The sequence below is a fragment of the Astyanax mexicanus genome, chromosome 17 (genome assembly GCF_023375975.1).
Source record: "Astyanax mexicanus isolate ESR-SI-001 chromosome 17, AstMex3_surface, whole genome shotgun sequence".
Taxonomy (NCBI): Eukaryota; Metazoa; Chordata; class Actinopteri; order Characiformes; family Acestrorhamphidae; genus Astyanax; species Astyanax mexicanus.
Genome location: NC_064424.1, coordinates 3,045,001 through 3,068,887, shown reverse-complemented (window position 1 = coordinate 3,068,887; position 23,887 = coordinate 3,045,001). Strand labels below are relative to the sequence as shown.

The 23,887-nt window shown below is 37.3% G+C and overlaps 3 protein-coding genes across 3 annotated transcripts in view; all 3 read right to left on the bottom strand.

Annotated features, from left to right (window-relative positions):
• The window catches only part of slc45a2 (solute carrier family 45 member 2), a 68,353-nt gene extending 53,741 nt beyond the window's left edge, over positions 1–14,612 (bottom strand). Inside the window, exons 1-2 of the mRNA XM_022666534.2 lie at positions 12,496–14,612; positions 8,485–8,661 (exon numbers count right to left, since the gene is read on the bottom strand). Coding sequence (XP_022522255.2) covers positions 8,485–8,661; positions 12,496–12,961 — 643 coding nt within the window. The 5' untranslated portion in view covers positions 12,962–14,612. The remainder of the gene's footprint in view (positions 1–8,484; positions 8,662–12,495) is intronic.
• Positions 1–23,887, bottom strand: part of hpse (heparanase) — a 221,766-nt gene that overhangs the window by 73,189 nt on the left and 124,690 nt on the right. The gene's annotated exons all lie outside the window — the stretch shown is intronic.
• The window catches only part of amacr (alpha-methylacyl-CoA racemase), a 29,184-nt gene continuing 21,945 nt past the window's right edge, over positions 16,649–23,887 (bottom strand). The window contains exon 6 of the mRNA XM_022666497.2: positions 16,649–21,733. Within this exon, the coding sequence (XP_022522218.1) occupies positions 21,324–21,733 (410 nt within the window). The 3' untranslated portion in view covers positions 16,649–21,323. The remainder of the gene's footprint in view (positions 21,734–23,887) is intronic.

The window sequence follows — 23,887 nt, the reverse complement described above, 5'->3', positions numbered from 1 at the left end:
ATGGTTAGAAAGGGCGGAGCTTACTCTTTCTAAAAATAGTGATGAGTAACATCCCAGTGCAGTAAAGCTAAATCTATAAGAAACCCATTGAGAAAAACACCTAAAAAAGTGAAAAATCTCCTTCCCCAACCAATATTATTTACCTTTAGTGCTTCAAACATATTTATATGATGTTTCAAACCAAATAATATCAGTAAATAAAGACTCAAAAGTGTCCACAGAAAAAAAAGTGTGAAACTACCTGCTTTACTCAAACTAAAGCTAGGTATGGTGTGCGCACTACTTTATATAGTTTTTATATATATATATATATACAGTTTTCTTTGTGTGTCCTGCTTAAAATACTGAAAGGCATAGGCTGCTCTGAGTGTCAGGTTTTTAGTATCTACATGTATCCTAGAGGTGTGATTATTGATTATCAAGAAAAATAAATCCGTCTGATGCTGTTTCTCCATGTATTTTATCAAAGTAATAATTAATAAGCCATGTAATTAACTCAAATCATCAATATTCTTATGCTTTTAACTCATAAACACTCTAGTCTAACCATTTTTGAAAATATATTTTATGTGTGAATATAAGTCTATACATTTAAAAAAAAAAAAGTAAATTTTTCTTTTTTAAAAAAAAAAAAAAAACAGGCGCTTGGTAAATTTTTGACTAAAACATGATCAGTTCCAGGAAAATATAACAATTCTGCTTCCTTTTACATTTTAAGTGATTATATTTTTGAGCAGCCGTATGTCTTCTGGAGTAAAAGAGATCAGGGCATGCGTCTTTCTGATATAATTACTGTGTTATAACACCTGAAAGAGGACAAAAACTGACAAAAAAAAAAAAGAAAAAAAAAAACACTCTACTGTTGTACAGGATAAGTTCATCAGAGTTACCAGCCTCAGAAACCACAAGTTAACAGCTTAACCCCAGTTAAGAGCAGCTTAAAGCTTCACATAGTATTTTTATTTTTAAGCTACTTTTAATTCCATTCATTTAACAAATTAAATTATTTTAACATAAACTGAATTCTCTAATTTCTGAGTAAAATGAACATTGCTGTTTTATTCTATAAACTACAAATACGAGCATTTATTTTCAGAAAATGAGAAATGGCTGAAATAACAAATAAAAAAGTATCAGAGCTTTCAGAAAGAAAACAAGTTCATATTCATAAAGTTTTAAGAGTTCAGAAATAATCAATATTTGGTGGAATAACCCTGGTGGTTTTTAATCACAGTTTTTTTTCATGCATTTCATGTTCTCCTCCACCAGTCTTACACACTGCTTTTTGATAACTTAATGCCTTTAAAATTCACGGCTGCAGCAGACTGTAAAAGCCACTAGAGCCACACAGAGAACAGTGCTTTAAATCCTCCCTCATACTCTGGAGAAATGAACGTACAGAGTAAAAAGCTGACACGCTTCAGATGAATGTCAGGAACGATGTTCTCTGAAGCTTCAGAGGCTGTAGAGGTTCTGTTCTCTGAGAGATCTCTGTCAGGAAAGGTTAAAAAAAAGACTAAAAGTTTAATCAGAGTGTTTTAAATCTTCTTCTTTCACAGTTACATTCACTACTGCTCTTTCCAGTAGTGTCTGAGGCATGTGGTGCTGTGTAGGGTTCCTGTACAGGTGAGAGAACATGATGAAGTGCTGGTTAGGTATCTGATTCTCTAATAGAGAAGTGGATAACCCCACCAGTGGATTAAATGGGATGTAGTGCGCTATAGGTGCTTTACAATGTGATAAACTGTATCTGATGTCAATTATAGGACAGTGTCCATTTCCGTTCATAAACTTAGATAGATAGAACGATAGATAGAACGATAGATAGAACGAACGATAGAACGATAGAACGATAGATAGATAGATAGATAGATAGATAGATAGAACGATAGAACGATAGAACGATAGAACGATAGAACGATAGAACGATAGATAGATAGATAGATAGATAGATAGATAGATAGATAGATAGATAGATAGATAGATAGATAGATAGATAGATAGATAGATAGACAGACAGACACACAGACAGACAGACAGACAGACAGACAGGTTTTGTAGGTAGTATGATTGTACGGTGGATAGTATTATATTTAGTACGGTAGGTAGTATTGTAGGTAGTATGATTGTACAGGTGATAGTATGATGGATAGTACGGTAGGTAGTACAGTAGGTAGTACGGTAGGTAGTACGGTAGGTAGTACGGTAGGTAGTACGGTAGGTAGTACAGTAGGTAGTACGGTAGGTAGTATTGTAGGTAGTATGATTGTACGGTGGAAAGTATGATATATAGTACGGTAGGTAGAACAGTAGGTAGTATGATTGTACGGTGGAAAGTATGATATATAGTACGGTAGGTAGTACGGTAGGTAGTATGATTGTACAGGTGATAGTATGATGGATAGTACGGTAGGTAGTACAGTAGGTAGTACGGTAGGTAGTATTGTAGGTAGTACGATTGTACGGTAGATAGTATGATATATAGTATGGTAAGTAGTATTGTAGGTAGTATGATTGTACAGGTGATAGTATGATGGATAGTACGGTAGGTAGTACAGTAGGTAGTATGATTGTACGGTTGATAGTATGATATTAGTACGGTAGGTAGTATTGTAGGTAGTATGATTGTACGGTGGATAGTATTATATTTAGTACGGTAGGTAGTACGGTAGGTAGTATGATTGTACAGGTGATAGTATGATGGATAGTACGGTAGGTAGTACAGTAGGTAGTATTGTAGGTAGTATGATTGTACAGGTGATAGTATGATGGATAGTACGGTAGGTAGAACAGTAGGTAGTACGGTAGGTAGTATGATTGTACAGTTGATAGTATGATATTTAGTACGGTAGGTAGTACGGTAGGTAGTATGATTGTACAGGTGATAGTATGATGGATAGTATGGTAGGTAGTACAGTAGGTAGTATTGTAGGTAGTATGATGGTATGATTTTTAGTACGGTAGGTAGTACGGTAGGTAGTATGATTGTACAGGTGATAGTATGATGGATAGTACGGTAGGTAGTACAGTAGGTAGTATTGTAGGTAGTATGATTGTACAGATGATAGTATGATGGATAGTACGGTAGGTAGTACGGTAGGTAGTACGGTAGGTAGTACGGTAGGTAGTATGATTGTACAGGTGATAGTATGATGGATAGTACGGTAGGTAGTACAGTAGGTAGTATGATTGTACAGGTGATAGTATGATGGATAGTACGGTAGGTAGTACAGTAGGTAGTATTGTAGGTAGTATGATGGTATGATTTTTAGTACGGTAGGTAGTACGGTAGGTAGTATGATTGTACAGGTGATAGTATGACGGATAGTACGGTAGGTAGTACAGTAGGTAGTATTGTAGGTAGTATGATTGTACAGATGATAGTATGATGGATAGTACGGTAGGTAGTACGGTAGGTAGTACGGTAGGTAGTACGGTAGGTAGTATGATTGTACAGGTGATAGTATGATGGATAGTACGGTAGGTAGTACAGTAGGTAGTATTGTAGGTAGTATGATTGTACAGGTGATAGTATGATGGATAGTACGGTAGGTAGTACGGTAGGTAGTATGATTGTACAGGTGATAGTATGATGGATAGTACGGTAGGTAGTACAGTAGGTAGTATTGTAGGTAGTATGATTGTACAGATGATAGTATGATGGATAGTACGGTAGGTAGTACAGTAGGTAGTATTGTAGGTAGTATGATGGTATGATTTTTAGTACGGTAGGTAGTACGGTAGGTAGTATGATTGTACAGGTGATAGTATGATGGATAGTACGGTAGGTAGTACGGTAGGTAGTACGGTAGGTAGTACGGTAGGTAGTATGATTGTACAGGTGATAGTATGATGGATAGTACGGTAGGTAGTACAGTAGGTAGTATTGTAGGTAGTATGATTGTACAGATGATAGTATGATGGATAGTACGGTAGGTAGTACGGTAGGTAGTACGGTAGGTAGTATGATTGTACGGTTGATAGTATGATATTTAGTACGGTAGGTAGTACGGTAGGTAGTGCGGTAGGTAGTATGATTGTACAGGTGATAGTATGATGGATAGTACGGTAGGTAGTACAGTAGGTAGTACGGTAGGTAGTATGATTGTACAGTTGATAGTATGATATTTAGTACGGTAGGTAGTATGATTGTACAGGTGATAGTATGATGGATAGTACGGTTGGTAGTACAGTAGGTAGTATTGTAGGTAGTATGATTGTACAGATGATAGTATGATGGATAGTACGGTAGGTAGTACAGTAGGTAGTATGATTGTACGGTTGATAGTATGATATTTAGTACGGTAGGTAGTACGGTAGGTAGTACGATTGTAGGGTTGATAGTACGATAGATAGTATGACAATGTATAGTAGAACAATGTATAGTACGATAGATGACACAAAAAATAGTGCAAAATTTACTTTGACAGACAGAACGGTATAGTGATAGAAGAATAATAGATAGAACAGCAAAGGCAGATAGACATACAGGTAGTACGACATATTGTACAGTTAATAGTACAGTAGACAGTACAACATGTACTATGGTAGGTAGCACGAGAGATAGTACACTAGATAGTATGATAGTACGACAGATTGCACAGTTGATAGTACAATTGATAGTACAATAGGAAGTATGGTAGGTAGTACGAGAGATTATATGATTGATAGTATGATAGGTAGTATGGCAGATAGTACCGCAGGTAGTACAACATATAGTATGAAAGATAACACGAGAAATAGCGTAAAGGTTAGTTTAGAAGTACAAATACAAGTACAGATTGTATGGATGAGAGTACAGTAGATAGTACGGCAGGTAGTACGGTAGGTAACACGCAAAATAGTGTGGAATTTAGTACGATAGACAGAACGATATAGTGATAGACAGAACGATAGACAGAACAGCAGAGACTGACATATAGTACGATAGATAGTACGGCATGTAGTACAGTAGGTAGTACAATAGGTAGTATGATAGATTGTACAGTTGGTAGTACAATGGACAGTAGACTAGGTAGTACGGCAGATTATACGATTGGTAGTACGATAGACAGGCTGACAGATAGTACAGCAGGTAGTGCAACCTATAGTATGATAGATAACACAAAAAATAGTGTGAAAGTTATTATATTAGATAGGTTCATATAGGTAAGACAGGGATATATAGGTAATACGGCAGAATGTATGGGTGGTAGTACGACAGACAGTACGACATAGGTAGCACGAGAGATAGTACACTAGATAGTATGTTAGTACGACAGATTGTACAGTTGATAGTATGACAGACAGTACAACAGGTAGTACGAAAGTTAGTACGATAAAGCTATATTATGATAGAACGATAGATAGAATGGCAAAGGCAGACAGACAGACATATAAGTAATAAGACATGTAGTATGGTAGGTAGTATGATTGATAGTACGGGAAGTAGTGCACTCGATAGTACAATAGGGAGTACAACAGACTGTACAGTTGATAATACAATATATATATATATATATATATATATAGTATCGTACGATATGTAGTATGGTAGGCAGTATAATAGGCCGTACCACAGATTGTACGGTTGATAGTATGATAGATTGTAAGGCAGGTAGTACAACATATAGTACAATAAATATTATGAAAAATAGCATGAAAGTTACATCAAGCACAACAACAGTGCACGTATGTAAATAAAGTTCGTACCTAGCTGTGCAAATAAGCACATATGTAGAGGACAGTAATGTGTATATGCAAATCTATTCCATTCATTTATTTTATGACATTGGGACGGAGAAGACGGTCACAAAGACACTGAGCAAACCAGATCATCAAAACCCCAAACAGACAATACCATATCAAAGAAGCACAATAACAAAGGAACTGTGCAGAAGACAATAGAGAAAAGCAGCAGGAAGAGGAATAAAGAGGAATAAAGAAACAGAAGGGCGGGTCAGACGCAGCTCCCGGGTGTTTCTCGCTTTGCTGTGTGTTGACATAACTGAGTCGGATTCAATTTAAGATCCTATTTGTACTTTTATCTTTTGTTTTCTGAAATTGTTCTGAAATCCAAATCCTCTCTATACGTGAGGGAATAAGACCAAAGTTATTTTTATACTGTAGAAGGGAAACTAATGCACTGGAACCTACAGATAACTATCTATATAAATGCTCTATATTAGGGCTGGGCGATATGGCCCTAAAATAAATTAAATATCATGATATTTAATGGTATTTTCGCGATACCGATACTCTTGGCGATATGACAAAACACTGAATTTCAGAAAAAAATTAAAATAAAAATTGAGAATACACTACTGCAACTAAATTAAAATTCAATTCTATTATTGCATACACTGACATTAAAAAATACAAGAATTTTATCAGATTTATAACAGAATTCAATGATCCAGAATGATCAGTCATGATACGAATAATCCTAACAATATCCTTAAAATATCTCCATATATCCAGGATTAAAGTAAAATAAATGATAGTGGACAGATATTGTCTCTGGATATAGATATATAATGAGAAAAGGAGAACAGTATGATAATTAATTAAATATATATATATATATATATATATATATATATATATATATATATATATATATATATATATATATATTAGGGATGCACAATGATATTGGAATGTATTTATTGTATTCTGGGAAAGGTCTAAGAGACTACAACTGGCAAATACTGGCCACGCTACTTTAAAATTAATGATTTAAGACAATATTTTAATATTTATTTTAGTAAGAAAGTTATACAGAGGTGTGAAGTCTTTCTGTAATAAATGTATATTATTAGCAGATATATATATATATTCTAGCTGATTTTTATTTATTTTTATTAAATTTACAGCTCTGGAAAAAAAATTTGAGCACTTAAAATTGATGAGTTTCTTTGATTTTACCAAATTGAAAACCCCTGGAATATAATCAAGAGGAAGATGGATGATCACAAACCATCAAACCACCAAACTGAACTGCTTGAATTTTTGCACCAGGAGTAAAGCAGCATAAAGTTATCCAAAAGCAGTGTGTAAGACTGGTGGAGGAGAACGTGATGCCAAGATGCATGAAAACATCTGTGATTAAAAACCACAGTTATTCCACCAAATATTGATTTCTGAACTCTTAAAACTTTATGAATATAAACTTTTTTTTTCTTGAGGTCTGATACATGAATAAACATAAAATGATCAGTAAAAAAAAAAAAATCATTACGCAAAATCTTTAAAGTTGGTAAAGGAAAAAATGCAGGTAAATTTATTTCCTTTTTGGACAGTTTTAATTTCCTTAAATAATCCCTTTATTAATTTAAATTATTTTTAATGATAACACAATACTTACTACTGGCCCCTGTTCATTTATGTCCTGAGATTATCAAGAGGAATGGCCATCAGTACATTTTATTTCTTACAGCACTTCCAGTCAGCCAGCTCACTTTATCATCCCAGAACAGCTGAAAAGACCTGTTACTTTTCCCCACCTTTTACACCAAATTAATCTGAGCAGTTGATCTGCCCTGCTGCTGTTTAACTCTTAAGTTTTTCTTCATAAGGAAGACTATCAAATGGCTTCACCAAAATCCGTCCACAACATTAAAACTGTCCGAAATTATGTGCAGCTTGCACTGGCGCGAGGCTAGTGTGAAGTGTGTCCGTGTTTTACACTAAAAGATTGCTGATTCGCTCATTTCGCTGTCAATCAAAAAGGGACTCCACCTCAGACAGATCATCCAATCATCACGCAGAAGCTGAGCGTCCGGGCCGGCCGAGGCCAGCCCACTGCTCCATAGACCCCCAGAGACGCTGAGCGTCCGATGGGCGGGACAAAGCCAGCATTTATCCAATGGCTCGTCTCGTTTCGCCGTGCGCTTTGCTCCGCTATTGAAGTCTGTGCACTGTTTAAAGCAGCGCTGTGAAGCTGCGGGAATGAGTGAGAGGAAAGCCGCGGCGTTACCAGTGATAAGAAGCTGATTCTGAACTAAGTTCAGCGCGGTGTAGCGCATATTTAATCAGTGACATGTACACACAACAGTATATATTTAATCACTTATTTTTTTACATTTTAGGGGAAGCTGAGCTTCCCTTGCAGTCTTAGAGCAATCGCCACTGACATATATATAGAAACTGAATCACAATATTTCATTTTGCAATAGTGTATCATCTTTTAAAACCATATACAGAATTATGTAAAACCCTGTCAAAGTTGGTGTCAGAAGTGGTTTAGAAGTGTTGTGTTTAAATCTCACCCACTTATTAGCAGTGTTGATTTAAACAGTTGCAGTTGCAATACTTGCTCACATATAAAATTGTCTATTGAATCGTAGACCATGTACACATCCCTGGGTTACGTGCATTCAGCTTGTAAATACACTATTGTTGTACCAGGAATTGATCTGGGTCTGAGAAACCAAGATATTGGTTTTGTGATTGGGTGGTATCTGTCACATGACTGTATAGGCTGCCTGAAGCCCCTGCCCTTACCAGTAAGCAGGGCGTGGTAGTGAAGGCCTCTCTCCTTGTCCTGGTACGAGCAGACGTCGAACAGGTAGGCTTTCACCGGCCCGTCGATGAAGTCGGCCGCAAAGTCGAACAGCACCACTCCAAACATCACCACCACTATAGACCAGGTCCTCTTCAAACCCCGGTGCCGGACTATCGCTGCACACACAACACAATCACAACTTTAATCACATGGAAATAAATAAATTAATTAATTTATTAAAAATTTCCCAACCCACTCATTAGGACTCATTAGGACCCCATCACTAGTGATGCTTCAACACCAGGAGGGTAAAGAAGACTAGCACACGCCTCCTCCGATACATGTGAAGTCAGACTCCGCCTCTTTTGGAACTGCTGCTGATGTAACTCTCGGAGGAAAGCACAGCGACTCGGTTCTGATACATCAGCTCACAGATGCAGCCTTGTGCTGATCCACATCACCCTAGGAGTGATGGGGGGAAACAGAAAAGCACCATCTACTGTACCCACCCACAGAGAGAAAGAGAGAGCAAGACCAACTGCGCACTCTCTGGACTCCGATTGGAGCTGATGGCAAGCTGCATGACCAGGATTCGAACCAGCAATCTCCTGATCATAGTGGCAGAGCTTTAGACTGCTGGACCACTTGGAGCCCTATTTTCTGGTTTGTTTAACACTTTTTTGTTTGTTTGATAAATAATTTCATAGATTTTTTTTTTTATAGTGTAAGTTGCTTTAGTATTAATCTACAATGCAGAACATTTTTAAATAATGGAAAAACACTGAATTTAAGGTGTCCAAACATTTGAAATAGTTTTTATATATGAACATTTATTAGATTTCTGGAAGGCCAGCTTCAGAGAGACTTTTTTTTTAAACAAATGACACATGCAAAACGCTTGAGCTCTCAATTATAGTTTATTTTAACACCTTCTAGCAGTTTACTCATTGCTTGCCTCATTCCCAGATAAGCGCAAAGTTATTTTCTACAATTAAATATAAATTTACAGCTTTTTAAAATTTCTTTTGGCTATTAACAGACCCTATCTATCCCCTCGAAGGCTCTGAATAAAGGCGTAAAATAGTAAAATAAGCCCTACTGCTTCATGTCTAGCCAGAAATGATGTAACACCTAATGCTCTGTGGGTGCTCGGCCAATTAGGGCTTAGGTGGGGAACAGCGCAGAACAAATAATAATGAGCAGAGAAATGATTGAGAAAAACTCATAAAGTAAGTAAACTAAAGCTAAATGTTCAACATAATTCAAATTATTCCCATAAATAGCTGCATGGAAATGTGTGTAGTGCTAATTAGCTTAGCATTGAACCTTTTGTAGTCCGTGATAAAAAAAAAACAATAAAAACAGCAAAATAAATTATATATAAATCAGATTATCACATATATAAATAAGTAACACATAAGCCAATTTATCACTAATTGCCAGCTAAGTAACTGCACTCTAACAATAATAAGTAACACCCACACAAATATATGTGACATACACTGCATTTCTCTATATTAACAGTGATGTCCCCATATGCATTACCTACTAGTGCATCTTCAACTATTTAGAATATCACTTAAAAGTTACTTTATTTCAGTAATTCAGTTAAAAATGTGAGTCATATATTATACAGATGTATTAAAACACACATAGTGATCTATTTTAAGCGTTTATTTCTTTTATTGTTGACGATGATGACTTACAGCCAATGAAAACTCAAAAATCAGTGTCTCAGAAAATTAGAATATTATATAAGACCAATTGGTACTTTCAGCAGTGTGGGCAGTGTGCCAAATCCTGCTGGAAAATGAAATCTGCATCTCTATAAAAGTTGTCAGCAGCAGAGGGAAGCTGTAAGATATGAAGTGCTGTAAGATTTTGTGGGAAAACAAAACTGCACTGACTTTAGACTTGATAATAAAACACAGTGGATCAACACCAGCAGATGACAGACATGAGTCTCCAAACCATCACTGATCATCAGTAAATTTTACATTTTATTTGTAATTCAAGGGAGCAGAGTCTGGAGGAAGAGTGGAGAGACACACAGTCCAAACTGCTCGAGATCTAGTGTGAAGTTTCCACCAATCAGTGATGGTTTAGAGTTTTATGGAGATGCAGATTTTATTTTCCAGCAGGACTTGGCACACTGCCCACACTGCCAAAAATACCAATTGGTCTTATATAATATTCTAATTTTCTGAGACACTGATTTTTTTTTTTTTTCATTGGCTGTAAGCCATAATCATCAACAATAAAATAAATAAATGCTTAAAATAGATCACTCTGTGCGTAATACATCTATATAATATATGAGTTTCACATTTTCAACTGAATTACTGATATAAAGTAACTTTTCAATGATATATATATATTTTTTTTTTTGAGATACACTAGTATTATTGTTCCATATTTAGTAGGGTTGACAATGTAACACTTGATAAATGACTTTTTTAATGCAATATTTAATGCACACACGCACTGACTGACTCACTCACTGACTCACTCACTGACTCACTCACTGACTCACTGACTCACTGACTCACTCACTCACTGACTCACTCACTGACTCACTCACTGACTCACTCACTGACTCACTCACTGACTCACTCACTCACTGACTCACTCACTCACTCACTCACTCACTCACTGACTCACTCACTGACTCACTGACTCACTGACTCACTCACTGACTCACTGACTCACTCACTCACTGACTCACTCACTGACTCACTCACTGACTCACTGACTCACTCACTCACTCACTCACTCACTGACTCACTGACTCACTCACTGACTCACTCACTGACTCACTCACTGACTCACTCACTGACTCACTGACTCACTCACTCACGTCACTCACGTCACTCACATATGCTGCCATGTTTACTTTTTCCGAGTTGTGGAATATGGAGCTAGAGTTTTCTCCATTTCCTCCATTAAAGCGCTCACTAGATTTAGTCTCCCTCCCAATAATACAAGGAAGCACCATGCTGTAATTAATACTAATGTAAAATAATATTTCACCATACGATACCACAAATATATCTAACATTGACACTTTAAATTATATTTAAACCCCTTAAGACTTCTTAAGAAGACTTCTTAACATTTTCACTAAGCAAAGGTACGATTCTGTTGTGACTAATCGCAAAAAATAATGATCACATCCCAGTGCGGTAAAACATCAAGAAACTCATTGAGAAAAACACCTAAAAAAGTGATAAATCTCCTTCCCCAACCAATATTATTTACCTTTAGTGCTTCAAACACATTTATATGATGTTTCAAACCAAATAATATCAGTAAATAAAGACTCAAAAGTGTCCACAGAAAAAGTGTGAAACTACCTGCTTTACTCAAACTAAAGCTAGCTATGGTGTGCGCACTACTTTATATAGTTTTTATTTTACTTGCACATTTTTACTAAGTAGTTATTTTGCATCAAACATTTTTATTTATTTAGACTGAAAAGTTGACATTTTTGTATATATAGTTTTCTTTGTGTGTCCTGATTAAAACACTGAAAGTTCATAGGCTGCTCTGAGCGTCAGGTTTTTAGTATTTTAATCTACATGTATCCTAGAGGTGTGATTATTGATTATCAAGAAAAATAACTGCGTCTGATGCTGTTTCTCCAGGTATTTTATCAAAGTAATAATTAATAAGCCATGTAATGAATTTAAATCAATAATCTTATGCTTTCTTATAACTCACATACACTCTAATCTAACTATTTTTGAAAAGATCTTAGATCTATCTTAGGTGTGAATATATATATAAAGTCTATACATTCAAAAAAAAAAAAAAAAAAAAAAAAAAAAAAAAAAAACTTGCTTCCTTTTACATTTTAAATGATTGTATTTTTGAGCAGCCGTATGTCTTCTGGAGTAAAAGAGATCAGGGCATGTGTCTGTCTGATATAATTACTGTGTTATAAGACCTGAAAGAGGACAAAAACTGAGAAAAAACACACCAATAGAAGTTAATAAAAATGAATGCCTTACCTGAAACCACTGCGTCTCCGTTGAGGAACATGGTGATGCCCACCAGCATCATAATCCCCAGAGACAGGATGTAGGGTCTCCTCCGTCCCCACGGCGAGCGGCAGTAGTCGCTGGCCGAGCCGATGACCGGCTGGAGGATGAAGCCCAGCACGGGGCTGATGAGCCACACCAGGCTGTACATGCTCCTCGGGAGACCTACGCTCAGCAGCACCGGCGTGACGAACGCCGCCTCCACCGCGTAGCAGAACTCCCTGCCGAACATCACCAGCCCGTGCATGACCAGCCGTCCCCTCGATCTTCTCGGAGGCTCCACCGCCTCGAACACGGCGGACTCTACCGAGTCTGCCAGGTCCCCTTTGGTGACACAGTCTATGGTGTAGGGCTCCATGGCCGTGGTTATGTGGGTGCTGGGCTCGGGGAACCTGGCGGGCTTTTCCTCGCTCAGTAGAGTCATGGCTCCAGTCATGAGTCCAGTCCAGCGTCCGCTAATCTCTACTGCATAGCTGAGAGGCGAGTGCTGTGCTTCACTGCTTGAGTGGCCCTCAGGACGTGATGAGAAGTGAGCAGGTCTGAGCAGAGGGAAGGGGTTTGGCTGATTTGGGTGAACGAGAGAAAAACCCCTCTGTGTTGAGTTGTGTTGCGAAAGGCCTCCAGCAAGTTGTAGGACACGTGACTTTTTATGAGATTAGCAGCTTCTCTCAGGGAGGCTCCTCCAGCTCTGCTTCACAGAGTCCCAAATTCCGAGTTTGGCATGAGCTCTGCTCTGCGATGCTGGCAGGAGGAAGACGCTGGCGGTGGTGGTGGTGGTGGTGGTGTTTGAGGAGGGATGGTTTAAGCAATTACAGTAATTATTTACGAGCACATGTTTCTTGTTTGTTTTTTCTTGGGTTTAATTCTTATTTGGAAGCTTCTAGGTAACGCAGGATTAGCGTCCCCTTCCTGCTGACGGCTCACAAGGCCTCTTTTGTGGTCTCCTGCTGCAGAGCGCTGTTCACATTTCCCTCTATCAAGTGATGTAACATGTGATCTGCAGGGAGTGCTCAGTGCTCAAGCTTTAAATGGGGGCAGGGGAGCAGTGTTCCAGTGTTGACTGGAAGTTCAGAAACTTGAGGTGGGCGATACTGGGAATTTTGGTATCGATACGATACCAAGTAAATGCAGGACCAGTATTGCTGATATTGATACTGATACCAATAATTTTTAATGTTTTAAGCTTCATAGATCCAAATGATCAAAAAGACCTAGGATACAATTTCCCTAGTGACAACTAGGGGTGGGTGATATGGCGCTAAACAGTACATATATAATGAGAAATGAGAACAGTGTGAATTTTTCTTTTGCTAAAAACAGCCAAAAAAAAATAGAACGATACTCAGGGCATAATATCATACTCGATATTGAAAAATTTTGGGTGATATTAATATTAAATACTTTATCAAAATCAACATTTTTGTTTAGAAACAATGTCTAGAAACAGTTACAAAACAAAGTTTGCCTTAACATTAGGAAAATAAATCTTTTTTGAGGTAGCAGCGGTGCGTGTGGAAGAAAAAAAAAGCATAAGTATTGATCTTTTACACGAGTATTTCTCAATACCAATACCAGCATTGGTATCAATATTATCGATATTTAGATCCATCCGCCCACCTCTACCCGCCACAATGCTGCAACACTACTACTTCTGTAAAAAAAAAGACCCTGTAAAAATGTGCAGTTAGGCCATTATAGTATTGTTAAATTAGATTTTAGATTATCGGGCCGAGATTTTCCACCATTGTTTTTGGGCAGGGTCAGGACTGTGAGTCTGGGCCTGTTTTTTAATGCAATTTTTTTATGTAATATAAAGCTATGGCATGATAATCACAAAATAGCAAAGTAACAAATCAAACTGTTTAAAAAAAAAAAAAGTTGCTCATTTTAGAGCATTTTAGTTCAGTGAGCTGGTACCAGACAGGTGATCCAGCCACTGGAGCCAGTCTGATAATTACAGACAAGACAAGACAAGACAAGACAAGGGACACGACACAACAAGACAAGAGACACGACACGACAAGACAAGACAAGAAACACAACACGACACAAGACAAGACAAGACAAGACGACACGACAAGACAAGAGACACAGCAAGACAAGACAAGACACGACACGACAAGAGACACGACAAGACGAGACACGACAAGACAAGACGACACGACACGAGACACAACAAAACAAGACAAGACAAGACAAGAAACGACAAGACAAGACAAGACATATAAGCTGGCAAATTACCAGAAAGTGTACTGTAACTATACTGCAACCCATTTTCTTATGTTTTTGGGGGCTCAACTCAACATTAACTGTTGACCAAAATGAGACACTAAAGTAAAATGAGAGTAAGTAGAATATTTGAGTGAATTAAGCAGAATTAACCTGAACTAACTCAATATTCTGTTTCTTTATCATTTATACTATAAGAATCTGTGTATCATTAGTTTTTTTAATTTTCCCATTTTTGTTTGGATCATTAAATGTAACATAAAATGTTTTTAGTTTTTTGGTTTTTAAATTCAAAAACAAAAAATTAAAATGAATTGTTTTTTTTTTCCAATTTTGATTCTCAATTTAATATCAAATGAAGGAATGATACACGGATTTATGAGCCCCCGGGTCAGATACATACATTCATTCAGAACAGCCTGATTCACATGTTGGATTCACATCACCAAAGTTCCCTCACATTCGTCACGGGATACCTCACTAAGATCATGTGAGACACACACACACACACACACACACACACACACACACACTGATGTCTCATGGTACACGGCCCCCATCAGACTTAACCTACAAAGGCCAGACCACGGCCCCGCCCACAACACATCAGCTGCTCAGATTAAAATACATTCCTCACATATCTCTCTACTCCAGTCATACAGTATATACAGCTCCGTAAACATATAATGAGAGAGCACTTAAAAATGATGAGTTTCTTTGATTTTACCAAATTAAAAACCTCTGGAATATAATCAAGAGGAAGATGGATGATCACAAACCATCAAACCACCAAACTGAACTGCTTGAATTTTTGCACCAGGAGTAAAGCAGCATAAAGTTATCCAAAAGCAGTGTGTAAGACTGGTGGAGGAGAACATGATGCCAAGATGCATGAAAAAAACTGTGATTAAAAACCACCAGGGTTATTCCACCAAATATTGATTATTGCTGAACTCTTAAAACTTTATGAATATTAACTTTTTTTTCTTTGCATTATTTGAGGTCTGAAAGCTCTGCATCTTTTTCGTTATTTCTGTAAATAAAAAAAACTCTAAATGAGAATATTTTTATTTGGAATTTGGAAGTAAAGTTGTCTGTAGTTTCTAAAATAAAACAATATAAATAGAAAAATCAGAGAAACTGATTTAGAAACTGAAGTGCTCTCAATTTTTTAATCTAATTATACTAATTAAATATACCTAACAGACATTAAGCCACAATATAAAGATTTACAGAGTAAAGAAAAGTTTGAAATTGGTAATACAATATCTAATACAACAGGAATAAATATGATTAGAGCATGCATTAAAAAAAAGTTTGGATAAATAAGAAATCATGCTAAATTTAAGGTCGAGATAAAAAAAAAAGTTTGGTAAAATTAAACGGTAGAAAACCCCTTTGAAAAAAAATCCTTCAGGGTCCTATTTTAGTAATATAAATGTAAAATAAACCAATCAGAGTGTCACTTGCTCTTCATTCACTTTAAAAGTCGGATGAGCTCTGACTTTGGCGGATTGCTATTTTAACGGCGCAGCTACCTGTACGAGGAAAATTTTGCATAGCTTCCAATAAGAAGGCACTATGGGTTTGTGCACTGCTGCGCGTTTGTGTGTGCATAATAAGTCGGTGTGTATTTGTGGTGCACCTGTGTTTTCCGTTGCAAAGATAGCAATACACCAGAAATGTACCTGAACACACCTCATTTCCAGACCACCACGCCCATCAGTGTCGATATATTCATACGCACTATTGCTATTTAAACGATGCAGGAGGAAGACGTGAACATAGACGTCTACTGGCAGGGTGCAAGATAGCAATGAGCATCACAAAGCGATCACGAAAAGAGTTGTGTAGGCTGTATAAAAAGGCAAATTTAAGTACATGAAACCAAAAATTATTACATTAATATATATTTAATAATTCATACAATCCAAGTGTATAGTTCAACAGTACTTCAAGTCAATCTCATTTAATGAGAATAATTAAATTACAGCTGCAAAAATGTTCCATGTGCAATAGTGACACTGAGGGACATTACAGAATTAACCTATTATTTAAGCACAATGTTAATGTATTTAACAGCTATATTCTGAGAGATGTGCTCAATAAAAGGGAGTATAGCACTGTGGTATATAGACATAACTATAAATTACAAAAAATAAGAAAATAAATGTCTCAATCAAACAAATGAAACATCAAATTAAACAAGGCAGAACTGAAATACAATAAAAAAGAAACATACATTGTTATTAAACTTTGATAAATTGATAAATTACCATGTATTTTGTTACTTGTTTAGAAACGCATTAATTTTCCAGATTATTCACATGCGTTGTTATGCATTTAACATGCACTGACAGCACCATAGCGCTCACTTACATCCTGTAGTTATATTTAAACCTGTATGTATTTCTGACAGGCAAAGCAGAATTATCACAATCCCTTATATCCACATGTGTGTGAGGTTTAAAATCAGCTGTGTTGAATTTTAATCTCATGTAAAGAGTTTTATAAAACCATTCTAACCCCTTTCTCTTCCCTCCCCTCTCTGTTCTCTCTCTCTGTCTTTCTCACGTGCTGAGACGCCTGGCCGGCCGGTCTTCCTGGATGTGTCCGTCTGTGGTTCCAGCTTTCAGGAATCAGCCCTGTCCTTCTACTCATCAGAATTATTACACAGCCCTTCTAACTTCTGCTTTTTTTTTTCTCTTCCTTTCCTTTCTGTTTTCTCTATCTATCTCTTTTACATGTATGGAGATGCTGTTCCTGATGTTCCAGCCTGGCTCTCCACTGCCCGCTGTGTTGTTCTCCGGCTCTGCAACCCTGCACTGATTACCATTAACACACTCAGTATCTGTTTCTGTATTAGCCATAGCTCTATAGTTTGTGCCCATCACATTCTTATATTCATAAATTAGTACCTGTTATATTAGCCATAGTTCACATTAATTCTCTGTACTGTTTTGTTCTGTTATTTGTTTGTTGTTTGTTGTTTGTTTGTACTGAGCGGGTCGACCCGAGTAGGATGGGTTCCTCGGACTGAGTCTTGGTTCCTTCCAAGGTTTCTTCCTCTTAAAGGGAGTTTTTCCTTGCCACTGTGTCACCATAAAATCGGCATCTCTGTGGTGCTGCTCATAAGAGGCGTGGACCTGTTTTTCCTGTAAAGCGGCTTTGTGACAACCTTTGTTGTAAAAAGCGCTATATAAATAAAATTGAATTGAATTGAATTGAATTAAAGCTCCTTAAACCAGCCTGCCTGAGCAGAAAGTTAGGTCAAGAATAATACAATTATGATAAAACAATAGAATTAACAATAGAACTAAAACTATAGAACCCTTATTACTATTATTATTCAGCTTTAGGCAGTAGAACAATTTTGCAGCCTTTAATGAAGAACCCTTTAGAACGATTTAAGGTGGCAGTTCCTGATAAAAGTCTTTTTTTAGAGAAATTACAGATGAAGTCAGAGAGCGGTGAGTACTGTTTCCTACTGAGAGAGCAAGAGAGCACAAGTGAGCAAGCGAGAGATATCGCAAGTGAGAAACAGTGAGTGAGCGAAAGCGTGAGACAGTTCAAGTGTGAGAGCGAGAGAAACAGCGCGAGTGAGTGAGCGAGAGAGCACAAGTGAGCAAGCGAGAGATATCGCAAGTGAGAAACAGTGAGTGAGCGAGAGCGTGAGACAGTTCAAGTGAGAGAGCGAGAGAAACAGCACGAGTGAAGGCGAGAGAGCACAAATGAGCAAGCAAAAGAGATCGCTAGTATGAAACTGTGAGCGAGAGCGTGAGACAGCGAGAGAAACAGCGCGAGTGAAGGCGAGAGAGCACAAGTGAGTAAGCGAGAGATATTGCAAGTGAGAAACAGTGAGTGAGCGAGAGCGTGAGACAGTTCAAATGAGAGAGCGAGAGAAACAGCGCGAGTGAAGGCGAGAGAGCACAAGTCTGTAAGCGAGAGATATTGCAAGTGAGAAACAGTTCAAGTGAGATATTTTTGCGGCGGTGTGTCCACAATTTGAAATATCTGTGTTTCTGTGCACGCTGTCCGCTTGCGAGTGCGTCAGGGTGCTGTCGCGGTTTTGTTTACTTAGCTGTGCGCTAGCTTTCTGCACTTTGCCTGTTTACTCAAAGTTTTAAAAATGGGTATAGATTTTTTTAGAGATTTGTGTTCTCTGTAGTAGAGAGACATTTCAGTGCATTTCTAGTATCGAATTTCGATACCCAGCCAGAATATTCACAGTAGACTATTTTTAACTGTATTTTCACCTGAGTGTGGACCAATCATCATTTCATTTGAGCAAATGTCTTAATTATGTGCATCTAATTATTAATTTCTTATTTTTAGGAATTGAAATGGTTCTAAGAAGGGGTCACACAGTGAAAACATGTTAAGAAGCCCTGACTTCCTTCCTGTTCCACTGTTTTATTGAGCAGAACAGTGTTAAACACCATTTATCTCTGGTCACACCGAGTTAAAACACTCGATTTCCTCGGGGCGTGATGACGCGAGAGCAGGTAAGAAGTGGACAGTGATTAGGATTTAAGTGAGTCACACCGCGCGAGAGCGTGACCTGTCGCTTTCAGCTTCTCACGGACTAAATTTTACAGCCTGTAGATCAAAGCGGAGTTATTTTCAGCCTGAACGCTTTTCAAATGATGCTTCACGAATTAAGGCAACGGGTATCAAGGCGAGAAGATGATTTTCACCACAGCTTTCACATCTTTCACCACAGACTCCAGTAACCAGACTCTCACACAGACCAACTTTGCTACAGCTGGGCAATATACTGTAAATATATATTGCATATATTTAAAACTATTCTATTAAAAACATAGGCTATTAAAAATGGCAATATGGCAATAAACTGTTGTGAAATATGGGGGGCATTAAACAGTGGTCTAGCTGCCACTGTGTTGGGGAGATCGCTGGTTCAAATCCAGGTCATGCAGCTTTTTATTTATTACTTTCGTTTATTTTCTGTTTTAAATTTAGTCTTTTGCCCTTTAATTCATTTATATTTTACTCATACTTGTTACTATCTTTTCATTTGACTTTTTAAAATTTTAGCTTGTCAACTTATTTGCCTTTATTTCTTTAAGTTGTATAAATTTTTAACCTCTTCTTAATTACATTTTAACTGTTTGTTTGTTTTTTAAAAGCTTTCAATATTTACATTATTTATTATTTCTTTATTTATTATTTATTAATATTTATTTATATTTCTTTCTTTCTTTTAGTTTCTCGTTTATCCTTATTTTTATTTTACTTCTTCTCGTCAACTTATTTACCTTTTATGTTTGATTCTTTGAACTGCTTACGTTTAGTTATATTTGATTTTTTTTTTTTACCTCTTCTTAATTTTTTATTATATTTTAACTGTTTGTTTGCTTTCAATGCTTTTGCCATTAGAAATGGAAATATAGCAATACACTGTTGTGACGTGTTTGGGAGATCGCTGGTTCAAATCCCGGTCATGCAGCTTGCCATCAGCTGCCAGAGCCCTGAGAGAGCACAATTGGACTTGCTCTCATCATTTATCAACCCTAAATCTTTTTCTTTTACCTTTTTATTTATTACTTTCTGTTATTTAAATTTAGTCTTTTGACCTTTGTTTCATTTTTATTTTACTTATACTTGTTACTATCTTTTCATTTGACTTGTTATTCATCTTTTTATTTGCCTTTATTGCTTTTAGTTGCACTAATGTTTTTTTTTTAACCTCTTCTTAACTGTTTGTTAGGTTTTTAAAGCTTATGCTATTTACTTTTGTGTATTATTATTATTATTATTATTATTTGTCCTTTATATTTATTTCTTTTAGTGTCTGTTTTACCTTTTATTTTACTTCTTCTGCTTCTTGTTAAGATTTTAGCTTGTGAACTTATTTGCGTCTCTTCTTGATTACATTTTAACTGTCTGTTTGCTCTAAATGCTTTTGCATTTACTTTTATTTTGTTTATGTAGTAAAACATTATTTTTAACTTTTATTTTATTTATTTATATTTAGTACTTCTTTTTGGTTTTGTCTTTTTATTTGGCTGCTTTAAATTTTAGCTTGTCAACTTATTTGCCTTTTTATGTTAAATTCTTTTTAACTGCTCTCTAAATGTCCAGCTACACTGAAAATAAGGGGACATACAATTAGACAAATAAAAAGACAAAAGCATTAAAATAAATAACAAGGTAAAAGAACTCAAAAGAAACTCAACTAAAACATACAGGCTGTCTGATGGTGGTTAGATATTAAAAGTTTAAAATGATTTAGTGACACCAGCGAGCTGAGTTTTAGAGTTTTAGTGTTTCCTGTAGAGAACTCCCGCTTCTTGATGCTGCTCTGTAGCTAAAAGCAGATTTTTCCAGTTCCAGTTACTAGAGTTTTAAGGGGACAAGGTGTTTTAAGGGGTTAAATATGTTCACCTGCATAGAAAATATGGGGTTTTCTTTATGTATTACTGACTGAAAATAAATGTTTTTTGAAAATGATTTGCTCTAAAGTTTATTATAAAAAAATCTTATTGTGTCATATCAAATTTCGTATAGTATCGTTAGTCATTAGTCATATCGACCAGCTCTTCAGCCTATAATCGTGCCTTGGCTTCATTGCACTCCACAGCTCCTCCAATCAGCAGCTTCTCGATCTGATCCTCCTGAAAGCCGAACTCTCTCAGCACGGCGCGAGTGTGCTCCCCGATGAAGGGGTCCCGGGACAGGCGGGGCTCAGCAGGGGCGCGGGACAGGACGGGCGCGGGACGGGGGCTGAGCTCGCCCTGGGTGTTCCTGAGGAAGGAGCCCCTCTCCTGGTTGTGAGGATGAGAAGCCACTTCCTCCAGAGAGAGGACCGGGGTAACGCAGGCGTCCGTCCCGTCAAAAACCCGGCTCCACTCCGCCTGCGTCCGCTTAGCAAACTCCCGCGTGAACGTCTGCTTCAGCTGCGGCCAATCAGAGACGCTCATCTGCGCTGGAAGATCAGCCGCGTCCAATCCCAGCCCTGAGAGAGAGAGAGAGAGAGAGAGAGAGGAAACAAACATCAGATAGACAGATAAGATTAGACAGATCAGACAGACTGATAGATAGATAGATAGATAGATAGATAGATAGATAGATAGATAGATAGATAGATAGATAGATAGATAGATAGATAGATAGATAGATAGATAGATAGATAGATAGATAGATAGATAGATAGATAGATAGATAGATAGATAGATAGATAGATAGATAGATGGATAAGATTAGACAGATCAGACAGACAGACAGACAGACAGACAGACAGACAGACAGACAGATAGATAGATAGATAAGATTTGACAGACAGACAGACAGACAGACAGACAGACAGACAGACAGATAGATAGATAGATAGATAGATAGATAGATAGATAGATAGATAAGATTAGACAGATCAGACAGACAGGTAGACTGTTCAATAGATCGATAGATAGGTAGACCGACAGACAGACAGACAGACAGATCGATAAGATTAGACAGATCAGACAGACTAATAGGCCAATAGGCCGATAGACTGATAGACAGATAGACAGACAGATAGATAGAATTAGACAGACAGACAGACAGACAGACAGGTAGATAGATCAATAAGATTAGACAGATCAGACAGACAGGTAGACTGATCAATAGATCGAGAGATAGGTAGACGGACAGACAGACAGATAGATAAGATTAGACAGACAGACAGACAGATAGATCGATAAGATTAGACAGATCAGACAGACAGGTAGACTGATAGATAGATAGACAGACAGACAGACAGATAGAGATGGATGGATGGATGGATGGATGGATGGATGGATAGATAGATTTCCCGAGGGGAAATTCTAGACATCCAGCAGCAGGTATGTATAGTACACAAAGTTACAAAAAAGGGATAAGATATAACAATAGATATAAAAATACAATAAAATAAAATATAAAGTATAAAAGTACAGTCTTTAGTGTGCGTGTTATGCAGTTATCTTAGTTTCGTGTCGTACTCGGGGGACTTTCAGTTCGTTTTAGTTTGTTTTATAAATGTTCAATACAGTTCCAATTCGTTACCTTTTTTTCTTTTAATTACCGTTTTTATTAGTTTTAGTGAACAAAATGTTTTTTTTTTACTTTCAGTTTTCGTCATTTTGTTCGTTTTCATTAATGATAATACTTGGTTACTTGTCTATATTGTGATTATCATGCCAGAGCTTTATATAAAATAAAAATATCATTAAAAAACAGATGCCTATGTCACAGACTATTTTCTGGAGCCCGAGGAAAGTGGTGGGAAATCTCGCGTCGGGTTCGGGCAGAGAATCTAAGCTCTAATATTGATATATCAAAACCGAACCGATACCGTGGCCACACTGTACCGTTGCATCCCTAGTGTCCATAGAGTGACCAGAGTTGCCGGAGTGTAAAAGTGTCAGAGTCTTCAGTTTGCTGTGCTGAGAGGAGTTTAACAGTCTTATGGCCTGAGGGACAAAAGCCTTTCTGAGTCTGTCCGTGGAGCAGGATCATCAATACGGATTAAAATAAAGAAAAGGAAATCGATAAAATCCATTGGCCATTATACTCCAGTCTTTCAGCAGCAGCTTGATTTATGCACGGCTCTCAGAAGATATAGAACAGTAATAGTGAGGCTCGAGGAGAAGCTCCGGGAGAAAGATTAAGAGGGCTAGATATGCACTGTGATGATTGGAGAGTTAAGGGAAATCCATATGCACACACTGATAAGCGTTCTGTGGTTATCGCTCTAATCATGTCTTTACAAAAAACACACACAACTCTGCAGAAAGTCCAGAGCGACCTTGAGAACTTTGAGGCCAAACTGTAGGACTTTTCCCCAAATTCTCAAACTAAAGCAAGTAATGTGTGTTAGAAAAGGTTTAAAATGAGACTGCACATCTTATTATACAGTGCTGTAAAAAAGTATTTGCAACCCTCTATGAGTTGACAGGGTTAACACCAAAATCACTCTATTATTATAAAAAAAAAGGGGTAAAGCACTGTGAGCGGGAGGTCGCAGGTTCGAACCCCAGCTCACGCAGCTTCACCATCAAGCTGCCGGCGCTCAGAGGGAGCACAATTGGCCCTGCTACCTCCGGGTGGGTAGATGGCGCTCTCTCCCCACATCACTCCTAGGGTGATGTCT